Here is a 25920-nt window from a genome sequence, read left to right as displayed (position 1 = left end):
GTTCGTAATAGATCCCTTTCAGCAAGATCTGTGAGGGAAGTATTTTATTTATTTATTTTAAAAAAGGTTTAATGGAACAAAGTAATTTGGCTGCTCCCGACAAGAGTTTTTTTGATACAACAGAGATAATAATAATAGTAATTATTAGTATATCTGTTGCATCGAAAGTTATTTAGGACTTTTATTTTGAAAAAAAAGCACTTCCGGTTATTAATGGCTCCTCTGGCGCGAGCGCTCTGTCAGAAATACTTGGCATCTCTTTCACTCTCCTCTGTATTTCGATATTATTTTTAATTAATGTACAGATACAGCACACAACTCATATAGTGCTGAAACATATGTATAGTGTGGTGTAAACGGTTACGTGGAGAAAGTCATAACTTGTTTGTTGTCAGGAGAAGGCATGTTCGCGCGCTAAAGAAATAAAGCTGTGATGGAGGAAAAGAGTAAAGAAGTCGGGATTACGGAGTGTGTGAGCGAGCAGGAGGACAGCGGCCAGGCTAAAGTAAGCACCTGTTTTAAACAACTATCCATTTTATCATTATTGTTGACTAATAACCTGTGTGCCTGTATGCTGCTATTCCAACATATACTGCAGTAGTGACGTTACCTGTCTCAACATCACGTGACTCACTCTCAACGTTCAACTAAGAGTCAAACACAGTTTTCTGTGTACTGTATATATAAACAGAGTCAGTCAAAAAAATGTACACACCTCAAAAAAAGAAAAAACGTCTTAATACTGTATGTATTGCTATTATATGTTATAATATAATAATAGTATTAATATTATATAAATTTAATATACATCATACTATTTTTCTTTTTATGAAGTGTATATACTTTTTTTTGTTGTTGCTATAAACCAATCAGCCAGTCTTCTGACACTTTTCTTTTTATTAATTTGTTCACCAGTTTAGTTAGTTAGTTCACTTTTGGTAGGTCCTGACCACTGCAGCTTGGGAACATCCCACAAGATCTTAAGTATTGGAGTTGCTCTGACCCAAGTGTCTAGTTATTACAATTTGGTCCTTCTTAAAGTAGCTACATTTTCTTTTTTTGTTTTCTTTAAGTTTTTTTTTTTAATTGGAAATATAAATAGGTTACATATACATACATGTTATACTATTATTTTTTTTTACCCCCCACAAAAAAAACAAATAAATAAATAAATTACACATAAAACAAAAGAATAGTAAACAAAGGCAATAAGAAATTAAAAGAGAAATCTTTTATTACAGTTTGTATTTGCACCTATTTTTTTTTTCAAAGTGGCTCATAAATGGTTGCCAAGCATTATAAAATTTCTGAGATTTTTTTCAGATGAACACAGTACAAGACCTATTTAATCCAGTGAGCACCCACTGGTGGCAACAACTACTTCCACTTAAACAGGATCATTCTCCTAGGGAGAAGGGAACTAAAAACTGTCTGTAGATAAATATAAAAATGTGTCCTGCAAATGTTAAACTTGTTTGAGTTGTTTAAATGAGCCATTCCTCCTAATTCATGGGGGCTCTGCAGAATGCTTTGTTTAAAGGCTACATTTTAAATATTTATAATATGTGGGTGTGTGTGTAATAGTATTTTAGGTTGAAGCCCACGTCCATGTCTGCCTGTCTTTCTGTATGGCAGAACTTATTAATACAAATAAATAAAATTAATACAACCCTAAAATGTTGTAAAGTCCAGTCTCTTATATTATTTATATTAAATTATTTATAACTTTATATTATATATCTTGAGATTTGAGACAAGATTGAGACTGTTGAGACAAAATTTTAAGGTGGTATTAATAACTTGTATTAAGACTGATGATTTCTTACACACCTCGCTTTCTTTTAGTCTGAACAGAATAACAGCTTATGTAAAGAAACGGGACATGCAGATTTCAGTGATCCGGTGTATAAAGAGATCTCTCTGGCTAACGGCGCCATTAACCGCATGAACAGAGACGAACTGTGTGCTAAATGTGCTGACCTCAAGCTGGACACCAGGTAAGATTGGTATTTCAACATGATTAAATCTATTGGTAATGTGTTTTTTACGCTGGATTTCTGGATGCTGCATGTTATTAAGTACTGTACATTATTAGGTTCAAGTCTATTAGAGGGCAGATTGTACATAGAATACAAGCACTGAAATGTGCACAGCAGTAATTTTACTCCTTCCTGAAGAACAAATAAATAAATTTTAGTATCTTATTACCAGTTCTTTATACAACCCTGACTTTAACTGCTGAACATAGAATGATTTTCTAAATGTATGTCTTTGCGATATTTTGTTAGGGGGGTGAAAGATGTCCTGAGAAAGCGTCTTAAGAACTACTATAAGAAGCAGAAGCTGAAGCAGTCAGCGACAGTCGGCTCTGACGACTTGTATTACGACTACATCTGTGTGGTGGACTTTGAGGCTACATGTGAAGAGAATAACCCATATCAGTTCCTCCATGAAATCATCGAGTTCCCCGTGGTCCTTATCGACACACACACTTTGGAGATTGTGAGTTGGTGAGAGAAGATGCTCACATTGTTGTGAGTCATCTAGATTGAATTTTTGAGGAATAACATTGAGGTATTTAAAAAAATATATATATTAATAAATGATGGAAATAGACAAAAAAGTAATGCTGTTTAAAATTCCAATGTATTTCATATACATGTATGTTGTTAAATAACACAGTAATGCCACAGAACTAGCACACAGTGAGGGAAGAGGAGGCAGCATCAACATTCCGCCCAGACAGTGTCATAAAATAGTCTAAAGGATTATGTCAAACTATTATTAGTGATGCTGACATGTTTAAAAATAATATACATACACACACACACACACACACATACATATATATATATATATATACAGTATATATATATATATATATACTGTATGCACACACACAGGTTTATAAATGTTTATAAACCTGACTGTGTATGGGGTTATTGGAACTTACTGATCCGCAAAGTGAAATTTATTTATTTGTGTATTTCTTTTCTTTTTTTTTTTTTTTCCAATTTTCTTCCCTAATTTAGTCGTGGCCAATTCCTCCCAGTCACTAGGGGGCTCCCACATTAAGGCTACCACTACCACTCAGCCGGGAGGGCCGAAGACTATCACGTGTTTCCTCCGAACCGCGTGACGTCAGCCGATCGCATCTTTTCGAACTGCTTGCTCACGCACCGTTAGGGGCGGAGTAACACACTCGGAGGAAAGCGCTAGCCACTCCTTTCACGTGCGTGAGCTCACAGACGCCCCTGATTGGCTGTAGAGTCGTGATTAATGTGGGAGCACAAGTACCTCTCATCCCTCCCCCCTGGGAGAGCTCCGCCAATCAGCTCTCTCTGTGCCTCCGGCTGTGAGAGGAAAACAGCATCACCAAAACCAGTGATCTCTGGTTGATAGGGCGAGCACTTTACCATCAGGATTTTTGTGACTTTCTATTTGAATAGTTCCCATCCAGACACTATGAGAAAAGCAAAGCACTGCATCTAAGTGACTGGTTTATAGAATGTTCTTTGAGCTTGTGTTTTCCATGTGAACGCAGGTCGATACATTTCAGGAGTATGTGAAGCCCCAGCTGAACCCGCAGCTCTCCGATTTCTGTGTGGAACTAACAGGAATAACACAGGTAATTGGGTGGGAAATTCAGCACTTACTCTGAACAGCATGGGACTGAGTTACGCATTAGGATCCCAACACATGACTTTTTTTTTGTTTCAGAAAATGGTGGACGAGGCTGATACGTTTCCTCACGTTCTTCGCAGAGTGGTGGCCTGGCTGCAGGGGAAAGAGCTGGGGACCAAGTACAAATATACTCTGCTAACAGATGGGTAATGACACAATTTCACACTCTGTATTCATTACTACAATTTATTTCATAGGATGAGGCAGATCAGTAACCGAATATGGTGTGAGTTTTATTTAATGTATCAATTTAATGCGTAACTAAGCTAATGCTTACATTTTGTAGGGTGGCAATAATTCTGAGCTCTGTCCGAATTGTGATTGGTTAGTAATTTATTGAAACTTGTGACTTCTGGGCATGTGGGCTAAATCATGTGCTAATCTTTTACATATAAAAAGCGTGGTTAAAAATCAAAGGCTTATAAATATTTTCATGAGCTTGTTTATTTACATCAAATAAGATATAGTTATGTTTTGTGGGACACAGCAGTTTCTGTGAAAGTTGTGGAAGTTTAACAGTACTCTAAAGTCATTAAAAATAATAATACAAAATGTATTTAAAAATACATATATATTACATATATATTTACATATATATATGAATTCCACATCTTTGAAGTGATAATTGAATCTGATACAATTGGTACAATTTTTGTCAGTAAGTAAAAATCCTTTCCATAGGTCTTGGGATATGAGTAAATTCCTTCACACACAATGCCGACTGAGTCGACTTCGATATCCTCAGTTTGCCAGAAGCTGGATTAATATCAGAAAGTCTTATGGAAACTATTACAAGGTATTACAAATTAATATTAAACTAAATAATGTTAATAAACTTGCACTTTTTGTTTCCTTTTTTTAAAAATTAATACTTCCATAGCGATCACCTCACATTGTGTGTGCCTTAGGTGACTCGGACCCAGACAAGGCTGAACTGCATGCTGGAGAATCTCGGCATGCAGTATGAGGGTCGGCTGCACTGCGGTCTCGACGATTCGCGCAATATCGCCCGCGTGGCCATCCACATGCTGAAGGACGGCTGTCGGCTGCGTGTAAACGAGCGTCTGCATGAAGGGCACCTGCAGAACGTATCCAATACAGCAGTGTTAGAAGGAGCTCCGCCTCCACAGTACCCCAAAAGCAGAGACTAACTCTGTAGCGTTTGTGCTTTCTTTCCACATCAGAGAGCATTAGATAAAATGAGTGTCAGAGTGGACCTTTTTTAAAAAAAATTATTTGATGTACTTGTGTGATTTCTGTACTGCCAGTTAGTAATATTAATAATAACGGCCAGAACAAATCTTCTGTCTGTGTCTATACTATATGTAATTTCACACAAACATGTTTCACAAAGAAGTCTTTATTTTGTAATTTACTTCTTCGAAGTCAAGTTTTATGCTTCAGGAGTAAGCATAAAGAATATTCAGTGATTATAAAATTTTTAACATAACAATAAAGTGCCATTCCTGATTATTATTATTATTACAATTTACTTCTTTTTATTAACAGTTTGACATAATAAATACATGCACTAAATTTTCTCTTCTTCCCCAAATATATCCCAAATTTTTTTTACTTTAAGTCTAATACAGCTAACAAGTCATGAAATTAATTCTATAGTCCCCAGTTTAATAGTGTGTAAGCTGTATGGAGATGACACCATGTCATGGGGATGATTTGTAAAGATTTTCAAGATCTCAAAGACCTTCTGATGTGGTTTCTGACTTACTCACTATGACTCTCATACCTATAAATATGGGCCAAAGACAAAGTTACAGAGACAAAGTGGTCGAAGCTCCATCTATTGTTTTTCCTTAGCACACGCTTAACAGACGCATCATATTTAGCTGTGGGTGAGGCTTAAACTTAAAGGTGAAACTGTGTATTTAAACTTATTTCCATAAAAGTTTTTAAACAGGGCTGCTCACCGTAATGTCTTTACTTTTCAACCATTTCAAACATTTACTGTCTGGTTCCTCTAAAGATTTCTTGCTTATTCTAGTTCAGGGTTTTTTTTCTCTTCACTTACTCATGATTCGATGGAAACATACATGTACGAAGGGTTTTGCTAAGCCAGGGATGTTTCAAAGCAAGTGTGTAATGATTTAGAGGTACAGTTTGTACAGTGTTAAACTGGCAGCTGTAGTGCCCTGTATTAGGTGTGTAACTCTGTTGTAAAACTTAAAAACATGCAAACTTTGCAGTTCAACATTTAAAAGTAGTGTTAGCTGGCTAATTAAACTACCTTTGTCTTGTTTAGGCTTCAGGTATATTCCAACTGGAAAGAGATTTGTTTAAGGTTGCTGGAAAAAAAGTGTGTATCATCATGACATAATTGGTAAATTCACATTGATGTGCAAGGATGCCCATGTTTATGTAAACTGCCCTGCCTACAGTGTTTATTTAATTCTGAAAGTTTTACTCAAGTCCACTCTTGTCCAGCAGATGGTGCTGATGCTCTAATTTTTAAGTTGCCTGCACTCCCATAAACCTTTCTGGCATTTCATGCTCAGATGCAGAGAGGATTTTATAAATCATGTTTGAACTTTATAGACCATGTTATTGTTCACGTTATTTTTTGGTCTATCACATTCTCACATATAGTGTGTCATGGTGCAGTGCTGCTGCTGCTGTGGAAGGTCCAGTTCTCCCCCCAGGTCTGCTCACAGTGATGTCTTTACTTTTCAACAAAAGAGGATGTGTTCCATTTACTGTCTGGTTTCTCTAAAGGTTTCTTGCTAATGCCAGTTCAAGGGGTTTTTCCTCTCCACTTACTCATGATCTAAATCTACATCCTGATTCCTGCAAACCTGCTTTGTTTTATGATTTTTTTAGTTTAGAACTTGGAACAAACCCAAAACCAGCATACAGTCTGTCAGGGAAAAGTGCTGTAGGTGGATAGTAGGGGCAATTTTAGTCCCAAAAGTGATCTTGTTATTTTCTTAAAATTATATGACAATATAATATTATATGACACGTGGCTGTACCTTATACCCTTTTTAAGACAGTAACCTCTATGCCATTCAATAATATTAACTGCTTTTTAAAGATGCTGAATTATTGGATTAAGTGTATACACAATGAAGGCCCAACAGTGGGAACCTGGTGGAGCTGGGACTTGAACCATTGATCTTCAGATCAGTTACTCGGTGCCTTAGCCCTCTGAGCCACCACTACCATCAGTAACAACAATAATAAAAATAAAAACCAAAAATAAATCTTATTATAAATAATAAAAATTTAATCATAATAATAATTTATTCTAAGGTTAAAGTTTTGTAAGAGGTAAAATAAAATACAAATCTCAAGTAAGATAAAGATGACGTCACGTTACTCCGGGAAGTTGGGCTCGTGACGCTCAGTTGCCAGCACGGTTGCCAGATTGTTATACCTAAACCCCTTATAATTCCAGCTCAACCCCTTAGCAATTTGAAATCATCTTGGTGTACTACATGTACAGAATATATTTGCAATTACAGAGAAGCTTATTATTATTATTATTATTATTATTATTATTATTAATAATCATCATTATAATAATTTATATATTATTATTGCATTTATATTTATAGCAGATTATTCATTATAATACATTGCAATTTTTGTTTTACAGAAAAAAAAAAAAAAAAGATTTTAAGAGGAAATCGGTTGTTTTCTTCCAGTGGAAAAAAAGCAGCTTGTTGGAAAACCCCTCATACAATCTTTCAATCGCCATCAGCCTACTGGTCATCAGAACCAGTGCGTATTTTATCCCAATCTGGCGCCCTGTTTTCCAGGCGCTGCGGACTGCGGGCGGAGACGTGAGGAGGGAGTGGAGCAAACACGCCGTGCTGCTTTTATTTTCGTTCGGCTCGCTGTGTGTTTGGATCCGTGTTGATGCCGCGGGTCCGGAGAAGCAGCTCGTCCGGACTGAAACGCCGCTCGGGTTTGACCCAGATTGGAGCCTCGGGATTAATGTAGGTGAATGCGGTCCATGGCGCAGATAAAGAGGATGTGGGAAAGACCGCCGAGGCGTTCGGGCGCGACTGAACGGTTTTTGTGCCCAGGTGGAGCGAAGCTTACAGCTGTGCTTCTTGTCAACATGTGGAACGCTGGACAGAGAAGGGCGAACAAAAGGGCCGCCATGCTGCCGGGGTAAATTTCTAAGGCGTTTTGAAGGCGACGCAATGGCTGAGACTGAGACTAATCTGCGGACGGCCAGGATATGGCGAGACGCCGCGTTACGCTCCAGGAAGCTGAGGAGCAACCTGCGCCAGCTCACTCTTAGCACCAACAACAGCCAGAAAATCACCTTACCGGACGACATCAAGGAGATCGAAGTCCTCAACCTAGGCAATAATTCTCTCCAAGAGCTTCCCGAGGGTCTGGGCTGCACTCTCACCAAGCTTCGCATCCTCATCCTCCGCAGGAACAAGTTCATCTCTGTGCCCTCTCCCATATTTCAGCTCATTCACTTGGTTGAGCTGGATCTTAGTCACAACTGCCTGAACCATTTCTCTGAGGACATTGAGCATTTGAAGGGGCTGAAAAAGCTCTGTGTGAGCCACAACAAGATTCAGTACCTGCCGTCCCGTATCGGCGTGTTGCAGGCCCTGGAGGAGGTCGACGTGAGCTTCAACGAGCTTCATGATTTCCCCAGGTCCTTCACGCAGCTCAAGAAGCTCAGGACGCTCGACGTGGACCATAACAAGCTCCAGAATTTCCCACCGGAGCTTCTTGCTCTCAGCGATTTAGAGGAACTCGATTGTTCAGGGAATAAGCTAGAGGGCCTGCCAGGCAATGTCATGATGCTGCAGTCTCTCAAAATTTTGTGGCTGAGTGGCACCCATATTTCATCTTTACCCGAGACCTTCTGTGATCTGCAGAACCTGGAGAGTTTGATGCTAGATAACAATTTTCTTGCAGCGCTGCCGCGGTCGTTTGGAAAAATGCAAAAGCTAAAAATGCTCAATCTGTCCTCCAACTCCTTTGAAGATTTTCCTCAGGTTATTCTCGCAATCGCAAGTTTGGAGGAGCTGTATTTAAGCAGAAATATGTTGTCTTTCCTCCCAGACAAAGTGGGACAGCTGTCTAACCTCGCCAATTTGTGGTTGGACAATAATAGAATAACGTTTCTCCCAGACTCCATAGTGGAGCTGGAGAAACTAGAGGAGTTGGTTTTACAGGGTAACCAAATTGCCATCCTCCCAGACAATTTCGGAAAGCTTGCCAAAGTTAACATCTGGAAAGTTAAGGACAATCCTCTCATACAACCTCCGTATGAGGTGTGCATGAAGGGCATCCCATACATAGCTGCCTATCAGAAGGAGCTCGCTCACGCCCAGACTGCTGTAAAACCGAGGCTCAAACTTGTTTTGATGGGGCAGACGAATGCAGGGAAAACTAAGCTCAGGCAGTGCATTGTAAGCAAACCTTTAGACACTAAGACAATAACTGGTAGTAGAGGGATCGACGTGACGAACTGGGTAGCAGATGCTCGCCGCAGTCTTACATTCATCGTATATGATTTATCAGGGAAGCAGAATTACGAACTCATAAAACCATTTTTCCTCTCGCCAGGCGCTTTGTACATAGTGGTAGTGAATTTAAAGTCATACACATGTAAGACTTTCTACTCCAGTGTAGGGTATTTCCTTCACCTGCTTGGTGCCAAGGTGCCCCATGCAGTGGTGTGTGTTGTGGGAACGCACATCGACCTGTGCGCTAAGGCAGAATTAGAGGAAAAGTGCTTGGACATCCACAGACAGATCTCTCTGCAGGTGAAGAGAGACACAGAGAGTTTGCAGACACTTGCTAAGCAGGTGGACGAAGCCCTGGAACAGGACTATGACGTCAGGACATCAAGTCCACATGTACTGTTTTACGGGGTCTCGGACAAGAATCTGCGACGTAAAAAGGCCCAGCTGCAGTACATGCTGAACAATCGGCTGCAGATCCTGTCCCCGGTGTTTTGTGTCAGTTGTGTGGAGGTGCGCAATATAGAGCGATTAAAGGAGAAACTCATGTCTGTCGCCGATCACCGTGATATCTTTCCTAATCTTCACAGAGTACTGCCGAAATCGTGGCAGATGCTGGAGGAACTCCATTTTAAGCCGCAGGACCTGTGGCTGTCGTGGTGGGACTCTGCTCGCTTGGGCCTGCAAGCGGGTCTGACGGAAGACCGTCTACAAAGTGCGCTGTCGTACTTACACGAGAGTGGAAAACTGCTGTACTTTGAGGACAGCGTAACCCTAAAAGAATTTGTCTTCCATAACCTGCCACGATTCATCGCTGTCTTGAACGTATTTTTTCAGAAGGACCTTACAGCCATGCTAGAAAAATTAAATTCTGAAAGCGACACTGAAGAGAACATCACTCCCTCCCAAATCCAGCACCACGTGGAGAGTTTTCTTCTGCATGGTTTACTGCCGTCCAACATCATCCGTCAGCTCCTCAAACCTCTCGTTCAAACGCAGCAGGATTTGCACCTTATCATGGAGCTGCTTGAAAAGATGGGGGTTTGTTACTGTGTCAACAAACCTCGGAGCAAACCGCTAAATGGGGCGCCTGTGGTTTACAAGTTCCCCAGTCTGGTCAGTAGTGAGGAGCCCAATGCTGAACCCTGCCAGAATGGTGGCTCATCAGTTCCTGGTCAGTTCTTCTCAGTGGAACAGTTGCAGATCGAATACACCTTTCCATTTCTCATCCCCCCTGGACTTTTCGCACGGTTCAGTGTGCAAATCAACAACCACGTTGTTCAGCGCACCGATGGAAAGGATTACATCTACGCCTACCGGGGCAAAGTGCCTGTGATGGTGAACTACCGGCCTTCTCGAAACAGACTGCACCCAGAGATTCTTGCCATTTCTAGTCATGCATCTTTGCCAAATATCTGGACAGCTTGGCAAGCAGTTACCCCACTGGTAGAGGAGCTGAACGTTCTTCTGCAGGAATGGCCTGGTCTTCATTATTCTGTACATATCCTGTGTCCCAAGTGCCTGAAGCGAGGGTCAGCCAATCCACATTCCTTTCCAGGTGAGTGAACTTTCATTTTTATTAATATGACGCCTGTATGTGGCTAAAAAAAGGCTTATCTCCTGAACTGCTAAATATTTGTTAATTATTAAGAGTTAGCTGCTGGATAAGAGATAAAGGAGCATAGGAAATGACTCAAGCTCTGATTAACGAACAAAGGCCTTACCTTTGAGAAATATAACACTACGTCTCAAACATTGTCTATACGTACACATAACGAGAGAGGGTCATAACAGCACTGTTACCATGTGAGTTAATAAGAGGTTTATTGTCCGGGAAACACTGAGGTGATGGAGGCTAAACAAAAGCACATGATATGGGAGCTAGTGTCAGAACAGGGGTGGTTTACCAGCCCCACCTAGAAACAGAAATCAACCAGCGCTGTTCTGTCAAGCCAGAAAATTGCCATGGTAACCTTATATTAGATAAAGAAAATGAAATCTGAGACGACATTGGGTTTCTGTCAACTGAGCGTGTGAAAGTTTAATGATCAGCAAAACACATTTGTACCTGAACAACAGTTGCATGTCACATGACAGCCATGTTTTTCATGTCTCTCTTCCAGAGGAACTGTGAGGTGACATGCAGACCTCGTATCACACGCATCATGTCATATTTCTCTCACTCCTAACCATTGCTTGCTTAGTCCAAGCCACTGCAGTGGATTAGTTCATGTCTGTGGTTATAGCTGTTCCCATCGTTTTACGCTGTTCTGTTATCCGCAGAGTGCTCTATTCGACATGTCACTCAAACCTGCGGAATAAAAAAAAAAAACATTGATGCCTTAAAAGGCTTCAGGGCAAGGATCAGTCTTAAGTGAATAGAGAGATCAATATGGGATAATACACAGTGACTCTGCTCAGGGTAGAAAATGTTCTGTTCTGTTCTGATCTGAAACCCCAAACAGAAAATGTACACAACTACATGGCCCGTCATGAGTTGATGGAGAAAAGGGTAAAAGTGGGCATCGCTTTGGTGTTGTGACTGCTTTTTTTTTGTGTGTGTAGCTATTCTTTCCTCTTCTTTTCATCATCCAGTACCATGATCTTATAAAAATACCGATTATGTATCTTTAAAATAGACAGTGGGGTCAGAATGTCTAAAAGCACATTAAAACGTATTGTAAATGAAAAATTCATAGAGCGTTTCAGAATTTTGAAACATTTAAAAGGAAGGAGAAAAATGTTCAATATCCTGAATAATTCATATCGCGTATTCCGGAGTTTAAATGTCCCTGTAAGTGTGTGCTATTGACCGTTATCTGTTTTGTACAAAAGGTCAGATGTTCCTCATGGCTAATCTCTGTTGAAGCGTATGTTCAGATGACACTCTTAAATGAATCATAAGGTCTTAAACAAACGTGTGGTGTCTGTGCCAGCTCGAGTACATTTAAAACATAAATATTCCAAAGTATTTATCACACTTGTCAGTATATAGTTTGTAATGAAACTTCTTGTATTATAAACGAGTATGTGTGTATGAAGTGATAAAAGTGTGGAAATTAGGGACATTTTCTATAGTTTTCATAGACGTTTGGACCACAGTGTGTGTGTGTGTGTGTGTGATCTCTTATTTATTGTGTGAATTACCTTCCCATTTGGATACCTGGCAGCTCTGCATTACTGTTAATTACTGCAAAAATGAAGTACCTTAGAGTGCTCTTTTCCGTTGTGTTGCTGCCAATAGTAAAATTCATCCCAATATTACAGGTTTGTACCCACTTAATAGATATCTTGTAAAATGGCACCACTCCATGGTGGTGTTGCGTAGAATTTTTATGGCTGTACATACTGTATCAAAACTGATGCATGTTAAAAACCTCAGATCTGCTTTTTCCACCAAACTCTTGTGAGCGAATTGGTCTCAAACCCATTCATTACACATGCTTACATCATTCTCAAAATACTGTGAGTGCAAATTTGTGTGTTGCACGTTAGAAGCCGCACTCGCCCGCGTGCTCGCAGCCACTCAACCCACTCATCTGCACTCACTGTGAAGTAAGGCGGTTAAACTTCACCATTTCTTTTTAATCCTAAAGGTGGTACACTCTGTACTATTTGCTCATTTTTATCCAATGTGGTTGACCAACATTTCCTTCGTCAGAGTACGGGACAGTAATGCCATCCGTCATATGACCAATTTCACTCTGTTGGACTCCCAGCATCATCAGGATTCAAACTTGCAGTTGCTTAAGAGTAGGTCCACTCTTTCCTGGTGTGTCGCTCTGAAGTTTCTCAGCTTCATCTTTAACCCATCATCCATCATGTCCAGTGAAAAGCACTTTAGCAGTTTTAGTTTTATAGCACCGTTACTGTTACATGCTGAGTTTTTCTTTCTTTCTTTCCACTAATTCCCCCAGACTTCCTGTTATCCTGTCCACATGCTGACTCTCAAAAAATCCTAAGCTATTTGAAGTTTTAATGAGAGCTTTATTTAATCAGGATGTCCTTTTTTTTCTTTATATCTAGTAATTTTTTTGTTTCCCATCATGCAGCTATACAGTAACCCACAACAAGCAGTCACAGTCTGAATGTTGTGTTCATCAAATTCATCAAAAATAAAACTGTTGCCGATCAAGACGTCAGCGCTCGCATAAAGCAAGGTTACTTACAATCTGAAGTGTGTGTGAATGTTCAGACAGCGCATTTATCTTATTAAATTGATCAGTTTTATTGATTACATGCTGTTTATTAGCCAGATCAGAGCTTTGCTTCTTTTCTTGTCAAATGCACACACTTTCTTTGGCTTTAAACAACAACAGAATTTAGCTGCAATTTTTTTTCCATCAGACCATATTAGGGAATGATGTTTTTTTGGCAATCATGCATGTTGATTCTGTCTCAGAGGACCTCGGTTCTTGCAGACTAAACACAGAGCAAAGGGAGATCTTTAGTTTTATCATTACACGATCCAGAAGCTTAAATAAAAATCAATCCAGTGTTCGATATATATTTAGGTCTTCGCAGAGATCTTTGCCGGGGTGAAGTGTCCGACTTGAGTGATGTACCGATAGTGTCAATGACGTTTTTTTGTTTGAGAAAATGACTTTGTAAATATTTGACTGCACAACAGGTGCACTTCGGACAACAAACGGCGTTGGGAGTGCACTTGTACAACCTCCAGTGCCTGAGTTGAAGGGCTTTGCAATGCATTATTATAAACCGCTGATTTGTAGCTGACACTACCGTCAGAGCTGCTATTCTAGGAGATTAAGGAGCATCATCTTCCCAATCAGAATGCAGAATTCTGTTTGAATGTGTCTCTCATGTCTCTCAGAGGCAGTTTTTTTAATACTTCATATTTCTCAAATTCAACCCATCTCTCTTTGAAATTTAGACTTGAGCTTTCTTGATGACTCCAGTGGGCTATTAGAAGCTGATTTTAAGCTGCTGAGTTTTTGTCCATCGCATCCATCATCATAGCGGCATGTTGTAGAGAATACACAGAATTTTGGCTCTACCTGTGTAGGCATGTTGGATGGGGAAGATGGAATGGGGCGAGGAAAGACTTCTTTGTGTTGGAGCCAACTTGGACACCCGACTTGTTTCCTCCTGTTTCTTGGCTGGAGATGTGTGAGAAATGCGAGGTCACAGAGCCCAGATGACATTTAAAAGCAGACCTGAACTTACACACCAGGTCACTGTCCTGCACATTTTAAACCACTTCAACCAGTTCACCCAGTTTGTGTTGTGGTGCCTTTCTGATTGTTAAAATCATAGGTTTATATTAATGTGCTTAGTATATGTTATGGTCTTCTTTAAAATGCAAAAGTGCAGAACATTAGGAAACGCTCTGTACTCTTCTGTGACTTCGCTGTTCAAAGTGCAAGTGCAGAGGTCATCCAAATTTAGCTGGATGTCCTAAACGCAGCACTCAGAATCTTTTAACCACATGGTTTTGAAGTCATATTTTGAGAAGTCCATCTGCAAGAAGTCTAAATATAGCTAACTGAAACTGTTCTCTTAATGTTCAGTCTTACCTAGGTTGTAATCATATACCGCCTTACAAAATGTTTGTAATGAATGAAAATGTTTTTTTTTTTCCTCCCTTTTTACATTGGGGTGTAATCAGCTTTCTAAATGCTAAAACTTAACTATGTAGTAGAAAATGCCAGAAAGTTTTACAGTCTTCTGCACACATCGTATCGAGACTCTATATGGACATATTTCTGTGCTCCGTCTTAACAGACCAAGCCGTATTTTTTAATGAGTTGTGATGCATTATTAAAAGCTTGCTGCCATTCTGTCTGTGTGTGATAGGATGCCTATGGACAGGATTTTTTTTCTTTTTCTTTTCTGACAGACATGCCGTCTTGTAATCCAGTTAGTAGAGTTAAGGGGATTAGTACGGGTGTGAACCGGACCTGCTGGCAAGTCAGTGCAGGATTTATTACGTAATCACAAATAAGCAACACTTCACCAGTCATTTTCTGTTCATCACAATGCAGACGAGCAACAAAGCTAAATAACTCCGCTAAACTCTTCTGTCTAACCCTATAGTTCAGTTCTCCGAGTCCTCATCAATCCCCGTTCATGAGGACAAGTCTGACACTTCAAGTCTCACAGTTGTGTGTGGTTTTTGTGCATAAATCATTCACATTATAACTTCTGTCGTTGTAATCATTCATTTCCTCAACCACAACAGCGCAGTACATTTATTCCTCAAGTGGATGAATAAGATTTTCAGAAATGTCTCTGGGGCGTAACAGCTTTTTATGATTAAGTATGAGGCAGCCCCTGCAGCAACATGTCGCAACACTAAGTATCATGCCGTCATGCCATATCTTAAGATTTATATCTTGCTCTACTGATTGATTTAGAGATTCAGGTGGATTTCGCTGCAAGTTATAATTCTTGTATTAGCAATAAAATTGCTCCTCATGTGGCTGTCACTATGAAAGGGATATAATGCTGATATAGTGGTACTGATGAGAGATGATGTGTTATAGAGATGCTTTTAGGCAGTTTGTTTCTTGGATCTACAGTAATTGTAGATTCTAATCAACATAGAAATCCAATCCAATACTAATCTAATGTTCACTGACTTCAGATCAGTGGTCGGGAGCACAGAGCACGTTGGTGCATTGGGTTGTGTTGGTGTCAGTGCCTCAAACTATCTGGTGGTCTGGTTAGTGCCTGTGCAGAATTTTTTTTAGTCTGTACTTGTGTGTTCCTCTGACATCCAGAAAGGTTCTTGTACATGGTTTGGTGAAAATTCCCTTGTAATGGGCTGGTGTCCCGTTCAGAGTGCATTCCCACCTCACAAACCACCCTGACCAGGATAATCCTCTGAAACGTAGTAATTTTTAAATCTGTACATCCCTATTGAATAGTTTATAATAAACAATTTACAATATGCATACGTGTGCCAGTTTTATGTTCTGTTTGTGTCTCAATGGAAAATGCCTCCAGAATGATGATTTTGCTACAGGAAATACCCCGCTCTGCACTTCTGCAAAGGGAATATGCAAAAAAGGCTTGAAATGTCAGTGCTTTGTGACAGGAGCAGCTCCACAGTCCAGTGCAGCTTGTTCCTCCCTTAATTTCCTTGATCGTTATCCAGTGCAAACACAGTATCCTCAGTGCAAACACATTGATTGCCACCTCAAAGCAAAACCAAACACAAAAGTCGTAACAGGACTTGATTCTGTACAGAGGAAGCACTAGGTTATTTTTGGGCCGCAGCTCTTGAGAGCTGGAGGGGGGGGGGTGTTTGTGTGTGTTTAAGGGAGCATTTTTAAGTTAAAGATACAAATTAGGCAGAATTTTGATTGGTTTCTTGAGCTGTCAATCATTGCAGTCATCAAGTCAAGGACGTGCTTTCCATCATTAGCAACAGTTTATTTATTTTTTCTTTTTACATTTAGGCATTTGGCAGACGCTCTTATCCAGAGCGACTTACATTTTTATTTCATTACACATCTGAGCAGTTGAGGGTTAAGGGCCTTGCTCAAGGGCCCAACAGTGGCAACTTGGTGGTTGTGGGGTTTGAACCCGGGATCTTCCGATCTGTAGTCCAATGCCTTGACCACTGAGGTACCTCTGGCCTGTCTTTTTAAATAAAGTGTTATTTTTCCAGCCTGATGTCCAATTAATATCAATGTGTTTTATCCAGTGTTTACATCATGCTGTAAAAAGCTCACCTTCATGGAGTTCAAAATGAACTCCTCCTGTTAATGATTGTTCCTAAAATATCCAGGTTGTTTACTTGAAGGTGTACTGACGTTTATGGCCAGCTTAAGTTTAATATTTTGATGTGCAAGTTTCTTAATTAACACTAGTAAAACTGAGAAATGACACATTGTATCCTTAAATTAGGTCACAGTGCTGGACAGTAGAACAGGAAATGTATTGGGTGTTTCCATGATAGTAGATCTCATGAGATGTCTGACATTCCTGGCAAACCCTCGAACTGGAAAGAGAAAGTGATACTGAGCGAGTTGATTCAAGCAACATTTTCATAGCTGCAGTAAACATCACCTTACTGTGAAGTGCTTAGGGTTTCTGACTTTTTTGCCAAAGTAGGACAAAATGCCCATCTTGGCACGCACCAGCATACAAGGAAAAGCCTCAGGGCATCATTACATATAGTGATAAGATTTACAAAATACTGCGATTTGAAAGATTTAGTTAACCCCTTTAACATTAAATAATCAATAGTTTATAATTATTTAACTATTACATTTGACCATTTTGTGTTCAAATGTATTTATGTAGGCTGACGGTTAACAATCGGACAAATGAGCAATTATTAAACATCATTAAGAGGGTGTTTGGCAATATTATTTATCAATTACAAAAAAAACCCTAAATTATTAATACTACATTTGTTTTATATACAATTCTGACTGTGTATATTATCTGTAATAAACTACAGCCTTTTGTAACCACACAGGTCCATACTGTCAGTAATCTTGCAGCACTAATAAACGGATAATAAAAAGTTTTGTATAACATGGAAAATCTTTATCATGCTATATTCTCATTAGACTGTGAAACTATATTCTGAGCCATCTCTTTGTCACATTTTTTATTTTTAAGTTCTTAAGGTGCTGTAGAAAATGTAGAAATCAAATGAAAGATGAAAACATTTTATCCTCCTTCTGTTCTTTAATAGAGCGACTATTGAAGGATACATGTTGTGGTGTAGAAGTATGAGCATGCGAGTTTTAACGCATACATCCCAAACATCCCCAGCGCTTGTTGTTCAGTCCTCCCACGCAACTCTTTTGATTTTGACCCGATTTTGGAAGAACAGACAACTTCATTGTAGTCACCGAACCTGCACTGTTGTCAAACACATGAAGTCAAACACACTAAATACTATGGTGACTGCATGTGGTGTGCATGATTGGAAAGTCATTATTAACAAAACTACTGCATATCATTTATAAACACTTATGATTATGTTGTACAACAGATCTGTCCATCCCGTTCTCATAGCTGATGTGTTTCGGTAAAAGAGAGAAATATGTTACTTTTATTAGTATATTTATTAAAAACAGTTGCTGGTATGTAGAAGTCATAAACATCTTTTACAATGGTGTTATAAAATATTAAGACAATATATGCCATGTATTATTATTCGTCCTGTGCACAAAACCTGTTATTTCACTAATTAGTTTTAGAGGAAGGCAGTAGCAGTCATGAAACCATGTTCTGTGCATGATCTTCAGGAAGCAATCAAGCAGGCATGGATTGAGTGAGAGTCATCAGAGTACTGCAGACTTTTTATTTTGTTTATTTTATTTTTTTTCTTTACGCCATGTCGGATTCAGCAGGTTCATAAGAATAAAAGACTTTATATTAAATACAGTTAAACCTTGGATTGCGACATAATTCGTTCCAGAAGCGTGCTTGTACATCAAAATACTTTTCCCCATAAGAAATAATCAAAACTCTGATAATTTGTTCCACAACAAAATATTCATATAAAAATAATTACTACAAAAACATAAAGTAGAAACATAAAAAAACTAATTAATTTTTACTTCACCTTTGAAAAGAATGACTGTCTGGTGTTAGACGAGAGCAGGAGCAGGCAGGCAGGCTACTGTGTAGGACAACTTTCCCTCACTCGCGCGCTCACTCACTTACTACCGGAATCACTGGAAAAACACTTGCAGACCAAGTTACTCACAATCCAAGGTTCCACTGTACTGATGGTTGTATAGTGATTTTAGTTTTAGAATTTTTTTTTGCCTTAAAAAAAAAAAGTGACATTGATAAAACATTGAATTTCACTTTTGTCTCAATACTTTTGGCCATGTAAATCCCCTCAGTAAATCCCCACGAGGCCAGGTCAATCCTGTTATGTCATCCTGTTAGGTAATATATGCATTTGACCTGTGCAGGATCATTGCGATTGCAGACTGAAGCCTGAAGTGTGTTACTTGTCCTCAGCTCAGTGCTATTATGTCAAGGCTTAGGGTTTTTTCATGTGACTTTGGTTTGATGTAACAAGGGCTTTCCCATCCTTGAGTTTTGCTCATGTGACAACGAGTGGAATATTACAGTATTTCAAGTGGCTCTGATAAAGGTCCCATATAAATTTTTTTTTAACAAGTTATCACGTCTCGGGGCTCATCCAAGGGTGTGCGAGCGAGTGAATGCTTCAGGTGAAAAGTCCCTCAGATAATGCATGTTTTTCATACCTCAAAATGCCTTAATTTCAGACCTCGTCCAAATGAATTGATTCAAATCTTGGTAAAAAAAAAGTGGGATAAGGACAAAAAGCAAGGAGTATTTATTTGTACATGCACACTAGACACCCATCCGAATGTCTTAAAGTAACTAAAAAGTGAATTTCGCATAATAGGTTTCTTTTAAAGGTACAGTAACTAATCACCAACTGGCGACGTGACATGGTATTACTGGACCTAACCACTACAGAGTTGATTGTTTTGCTCTAACAGTGGAAGTGTTTAACTTCTTCATACACTTTATTTTAAACTACATTAGATGATAAACATTACATAATTTATACCCATTTATACGTGCATTTAATGTTATAGAAAGTCATGTGGAACAAGTTAAGCACTAATCACACGATAGCATACCCTCATATATATATTTATATTTGCATCAGCTGTCCTGAGACTTTTCTGTGATGGAATAAATTAAATACAAATTAAATGTACATAAGCAGAGAATATCACCTGATTTTATTGCAGTAGTGATGTATGATATTGTCCAGCCCTAATGCACACTATGGACCTTTAGTAGCCATGAGTCACATGACCAGACTGCTAATTCTGTGCCTGGATCTGTATATCCGACTCTGTGCTATATATGCTCGATCCCCTTGTTAGGAGTTTCCAATTTTGCCTCAGTCGTGACCTTTCTACTTCTGTACAGCTTAACTGCCAGTCATAAATCTGCCAGTGACTTATGGTTTACATTCAGTCGTTTAGCTGGCGCTCTTATCTAGCGTGCACACGGCTGAAAGCACAGAGCCGTTCTCATCCACCAAGGTTTCATAGTCTGAAACACAAGAATCAGATCCTGTCTTTAAAAGTGCTAGGCAGGTCTAGGGGATGACGAAAAGACATAATGTGATGTTAATGAGACAAGAATCAAAATGTTTATTTGAGCAAGGGATCATTAATTAATATAACGTTAATATAAGCCAACATGCCTGGTGCCTTATTGAGGAAGTTGTAAAGCTATTATGCATGCTAACTAGAACTGTGAGAATGAATCTGTTATATAACGTAAGTCCCCTGTCACACTCTGACAAAGACCATGAAGTTCCCACTGTGTTCTAAAAATGTTTAACACAGTAAGAGCAGGGTCAAAATGGAAAAACGTGCATTTACTTACAAGTAACGTCCCCATCAGGTTTTCAATACGTCTATCATATTGTCACTAATTTTCTATTACACATGCCCATTGCATTGTCATTGTGTACAGCAGGTACAGCATGGATGTACCGTGTTCAGAGCACAAGCCTAAAGAGGTTTTTGTGAGAACTCCATTGACGTAGCAACAACGCAGTGACCGCTCAGTCAGAACACCATCTTGTCTTTTCTGTCTGTGCCATGCTTCTAGTACATCAATGAAGTCCCTGAGGGTTATATCGCTAACTTGTCAATGCCAATACTACATCCTTATTAAGGTCTTCTTGCTTTGACTGCGTCCTCACCAGCCTTATTTTGAACATGAAAACAAACAAACAAACAAAAAAAGCGGCTTTGTTAGGAGAGACATGGAGACATGTTCTTACTGGCTTCTCCTGAGTTCCTTCCACGTTGCACATGTTCTTACTGTGTTTACCCAATTTTTTAAGGATGCAGCAGGAATGTGGGTAAGTGTGATGGCCTCCTAATATCGTCTCGTTTTATTGAATCAGTTTTAGATTCAGAACCAATTCACAAATTTTTAATAAGTTAGGAAAACTTAAATGTTAAATGGTTTAAAATAATGAATTCCTTAAAAATAAACCAAAGATACAAACAATACAAAGCACTTCCACCTTCTCTATATACTCTTGTTTTGTGAGTAATGCTACTTCTTTTGAGTCTATAAGCAGGTGGTGCAATGCCGCCACCTACTGGACTGGAGTGTAAAGCAGAATAAACTGGCCGAAAAAACAATTATTGCTTTGTAGGAGACGTTTAAACAATCAGCATCACAAACAGCATTTAAAATGTATATTAAAGGCTTTTAAATAGTTTTTAATACTAATTTAATTGTAGACAGAATTAGACCCATTAGACAGTATAAACTAGGGCTTTTAAATGTAACCTAATTTAAAACCCAATATGCAAGGTTCAAATCGTAATAACAGTTTACCCATGATTCACAGCTCTAATGCCCAAATCTTATTAAATTAAGCTTCCATTTCCCCCCCTGCACAGATCATGCTACCTATTCTAGAAAGCCTGATTGTTTCCTTAGGAGAAGCAGGTCTTATTTAGAACATAGCAGAAATGCTTGACCTATTTTGGAAGTTTAAGACTCTCGCTCATGAAGAGTGTGTGCAAAGCTAAGAATAGTTAAATATGTAAAATAATTTTGACAATTTGTTCTTGGACCTATCTAATACCACATGTTATTTCTTTTTATTTCCTTTTAAGTTTTATTTTCAACTAGTATTCAAACTTTTATCGGTATTGAAGTTTGAAACAGTATTCCATGACAATCTATAGGCGGGAGTGTACAAACTTCTGATTGGTGGTCTAGTACTTGTTCAAATCTACATGTCTGTAGATTTTTTTACTACAATTAGATTACTAATTATGGTGCTTATAGGGCTTTAAGTACAGCTCCCAGCTGGGAGTTTAATGACTGCTGGGTTTAGCATTGCTGTGACAGACTTCGGGAAGACCCTGCTGTATGATCACAAGGAGAAATCGGGGACATACTTCTCCTGGACTGATGCGAGTTGACGTCCCTAATTGCACAGATGGCTAGCAAGCTTTGTTCACTGTGCTCATTAATGCGGCAGATGTTAACAGCTGTGCCTCAGACCCAGAAACACAGAGCTGCTCATTCACAGCATGTTCCTCCCTCCTGCACTGAGCTCTGCCTTGGCTCTCCCTCTTTGCAGAGGATTAAAGAGCTGGAAGAGGAATGCTCGGTCATCCCAAGAGGTTAATAATCAGGAAGCAACTTAACCGTCTGGCAGCCTCTGATCAGAGCTGCACTTGAATGGTGTCCTGAGCCGCAGATGTGGCAGTGTTTTCCCTTAGCGGTCTCTTAGCTGCTGTTCAGCAAGACGGGAAACATCTTAAAGCTGCAGGTGCATCTGGCACAGAAAGCCATGCTGGCATAAATATTCCTCCTGAAATGCCAGAACCTTTCTAGACTTTCAGTCGAAGACTCGATACGCATAACTCACTCAGTTGTTCCTCAGGATAATTCTTAATATTCAGTTAACACTCTGGTCGGAATTAATTTTAGTATCTTGCATCGCGTTCATTTCACCTCTTTACTCCAAAATAATCAGCCAAGAAAAGTTAACAAGCAAGCGAGGCTTATGCTTAAATTTAAATAAATATGTAGATGCAATTCCACCAAAACTTCTGAATCCACTGAGCTTGAATACTTGGGCCATAAATATATAATTATTTGGTTAAGACTTATTGCCTTTTTGTCAAGGAACAAACTCAATGTGATACACGGTTGTATAATCATTTAATTTCCCATCTCTGTATTATAGAGGACCTATTAGGCAAAATTTACTTTTTAGTTATTTTTACATATTCAGATGTGTCCCCAGTGTGCATGTGCAAACTAACCTTGAGGGGGAAAAACATTTTGTTTTTTTCTATTCTGTATTTTTTTTACTGGCCAATGCTTTAACCAAACCAATTAGGTTTTCTCCCTCTTGTGACCTCATAGGTGGCTTAGTGGTTTGCACTGTCCTCTTGCACTTCCCTCCACGGTTCAGGTTTACCCTCCCTTAGCTTGTTGCTCAGCTTTGCTGTCCCCTGACAGGGTGTAGCTCAGCAGCAGCTTATTTACATAGACACTGAAATGGTGCATTTGGAGGAGGAGTGAAATAAGGCGAGTTGAGTGAGTGACAAAAAAATGCATTATCTCAGGTGTTTTTCAGCTAGGAAGGTTAACAAACAAACTTTTGGGGGACGCATTTGGAAGAGCTGTGTTAACTTGTTAAAGAAATAATAATATGGGACCTTTAAATATTAGAAGTGAAAAAAATGTAAGAAGGCATGTTAAGTTAGTTAAGTGCTTTAGTCATCAATTCAGTTTCTGTGCCAATCCCCTGGAGCTTTTACTCCCCTGGTGGGCGAGCTGGTATGTATATGATTTGTACACCCTAGGGGTTTATATAGATTTGTTTAAGAAAGCAAGTTGCTTTTAAAAAGACTGCTTGCTGTCGGCTCATTTCGTTTGTTCAGCTCTGTTACGAGATCCCTTTTAGTGGGAATGGCTGCAAATCTACAGTAGTGATGGGTCCTTCATGAACTATTCGTTGTGAGTGTGACTTTAGAGTGATTAATTTTCTACATTACTCTCCATAGGTTATGTACAGGAAACAGAAATGAGTAGTTACCTTTGAATCTTTTTGTCCGAATTGACCGTTCTTTTTCATCACGACCATCATTCTGGTTTATCATAATATGTCCGTAGCTGCATTTTAATAATTCTGGAACTATAGCCAAAGTTTTTGTATGTAGATGTGTGGGGTTCTGTTTATTAAAAAAGTGTAACATTTTATTTTATTTCTGATCAAAGGAACGCAATGAACTAAATGACTTAAAAATATATACATCAAAATGAATGAGATTCAAAGAACCGAGTCACTAAAATGAATCAAACTTCCCATCACTAATCTACAGCACCGCAGTGGGATCACTTCCTTCCTTCAGCTGATTTAGTTATTTATATATTTTTAAACTTGCATTGGACTGTACATAGCTGTAAATGCCTGTAACTTTTTAAACACTGCAATACATTTTAGCATTGTGAAATTTGAAATAGTTTTTCCTCAAGTTTTGATTTATAACTGCATTAGAAAAATCATGTCTGGCTGGAACAAGGTCAAAATTGCCTGGCTAGTCTGTGAAATTATAAACATTTGAAGATCTACACAAATTGTTTCTGCATAATTAGAACAGACGAACAACATGTAAGGTCGATTAAGGGTCTTGCTCGTCAGGCCCAATGATGATAGTTGCTTGGTTGAATTAAAATGTCACTAATCTAACTTTTTCAAATACTGTACTACAGTATATGAGCAACTCAACAGGTAAATATCAGACTAAACTATTCTAAATCTGAGTGTTGACCATATTGTTGTGCATGGATGAGCAGGCCTGATTTCCTGAGTTGAATAACCGTTCCGTTGTACTTTTGCATGTCAGAGGTTAGGTTTTTCAGTTTCTGAGTACAGTCGCGTTATTCATTCTTCATTCCTCCTCTCTGTCACTGACCTCTTTCTCTCACTGCATCCTCTCATGTAAGGAATAAAAGGTGTCATGCTCAGTGTCATGGAGCTTGTTTAACTGCTGCGTCACTGTTTGCTTTACCACCCAGACGGCGCTGCAAAAATATGTGCTGTTTGTACATGTCCTCCTGCTGCTGGCTGATAGCGGAGGCTTTGTGGATGGCTGAGGAATGTTCTCTGAATCTGGGATACAAGTCTAACAGCTTCCATCAGCACCCGGAGAAACAGTTTTTGATTTGTTTTTCAGATTAGAAAGTGTCTTCAGTGGACCATTGCAACCTTAATACCAGGATGTAAAGGATTCCTGGAGGTTAGGGGTGTAATTAATGGCCCCAGTGATCTGGAAAAAAGCTTTTCCTGTTAATAAACATGCTATATTGCCAAACGTGTGTGGACACCTGACCTTCATACCTGCATTTTTGCTTATTTGCTAAAAATATGGAAATGGTTCTTGCTTTTCATTTTGCTGCAAAGGTTTTATACAAGGGGTTTTGTGTTCATTCCGCCAGAACAACATGAGATCAAGCACTGATGTTAGACAAGTCGGTTGGAGGCAGTTTATTCCAAAGTGGGGTTGAGGTCAGAGATCTGTGCAGGACACTCAACTTTCCACACCAAACTTGTCTCCTTAAAGCCCGCTTTGTGCACAGGGGCATTGTCATGCTGGAACTGATTTTTATTTCTAATGCTAAGGCATAGTACAAAAGCAGTCTATGCAACTGTGTGCTCCCAACTTTATGGCAGCTTGGTGCTTTTAGGGAAGCAGGTCAAGTTAGATTTGCTCACACTTAGTGATTAGTGATTTTTATTCATCTTTAATACGTTCCAAAAATCCTTACAATTTATTTTAATTGATGTAAAGATGATATCAGAATATCATTATTTACATTTTTAGACATGTAGAAACTTTTTTTTGTCCCAATCTGGGCATTTCCTAGGCCAGGGTGAATAAAAGTCAGGAGTGTTATTCTTCTAAAACATTTTAAACCACTAAACTGTCGTCACCTAAAGCATATGCGCTAACTAGCATTCCTCTGCATACTGTACGTGATTTGCAGACAGACATGAGACAAACATTACTGAGACAAAAAAAGTCAATGATGGGGCACTGCATTTTTTTTTATATCATACAGTATACAAAACAGCTCAAAATAAAATTTAAACTCCTTTAACCCACCCTTCAAGTCAAACTAGGACTACCTAGTGTTCCTTTTACTTGTTTTGAACTGTATATTTTGGAGAACGGGTTTGAAAGTATGCATTTTCAGCGGTGAATACGCTCTTTTAGTATTACTGGGAAAGCAAAAG

The 25920-nt window shown here is 39.0% G+C and overlaps 2 protein-coding genes across 2 annotated transcripts in view; both read left to right on the top strand.

Annotated features, from left to right (window-relative positions):
* The first annotated feature begins 216 nt into the window (after nt 1-216).
* Nucleotides 217-5155, top strand: eri1 (exoribonuclease 1). The gene is made up of 7 exons (XM_053478670.1): nt 217-505; nt 1846-1997; nt 2289-2502; nt 3545-3628; nt 3721-3830; nt 4366-4480; nt 4593-5155. Exons 1-7 carry the CDS (start codon nt 434-436, stop codon nt 4833-4835), a joined length of 990 nt encoding a protein of 329 aa, XP_053334645.1. The 5' UTR covers nt 217-433; the 3' UTR covers nt 4836-5155.
* A 2328-nt stretch (nt 5156-7483) lies between these two features.
* Nucleotides 7484-25920, top strand: part of mfhas1 (multifunctional ROCO family signaling regulator 1) — a 29758-nt gene continuing 11321 nt past the window's right edge. The window contains exon 1 of the mRNA XM_053478714.1: nt 7484-10698. Within this exon, the coding sequence (XP_053334689.1) occupies nt 7851-10698 (2848 nt within the window). The 5' untranslated portion in view covers nt 7484-7850. The remainder of the gene's footprint in view (nt 10699-25920) is intronic.

The sequence above is a fragment of the Clarias gariepinus genome, chromosome 19, assembly GCF_024256425.1.
Source record: "Clarias gariepinus isolate MV-2021 ecotype Netherlands chromosome 19, CGAR_prim_01v2, whole genome shotgun sequence".
Classification (NCBI taxonomy): Eukaryota; Metazoa; Chordata; class Actinopteri; order Siluriformes; family Clariidae; genus Clarias; species Clarias gariepinus.
Note: the sequence above shows the minus strand (reverse complement) of the source record. Positions and strands in the feature narration are given on the sequence as shown.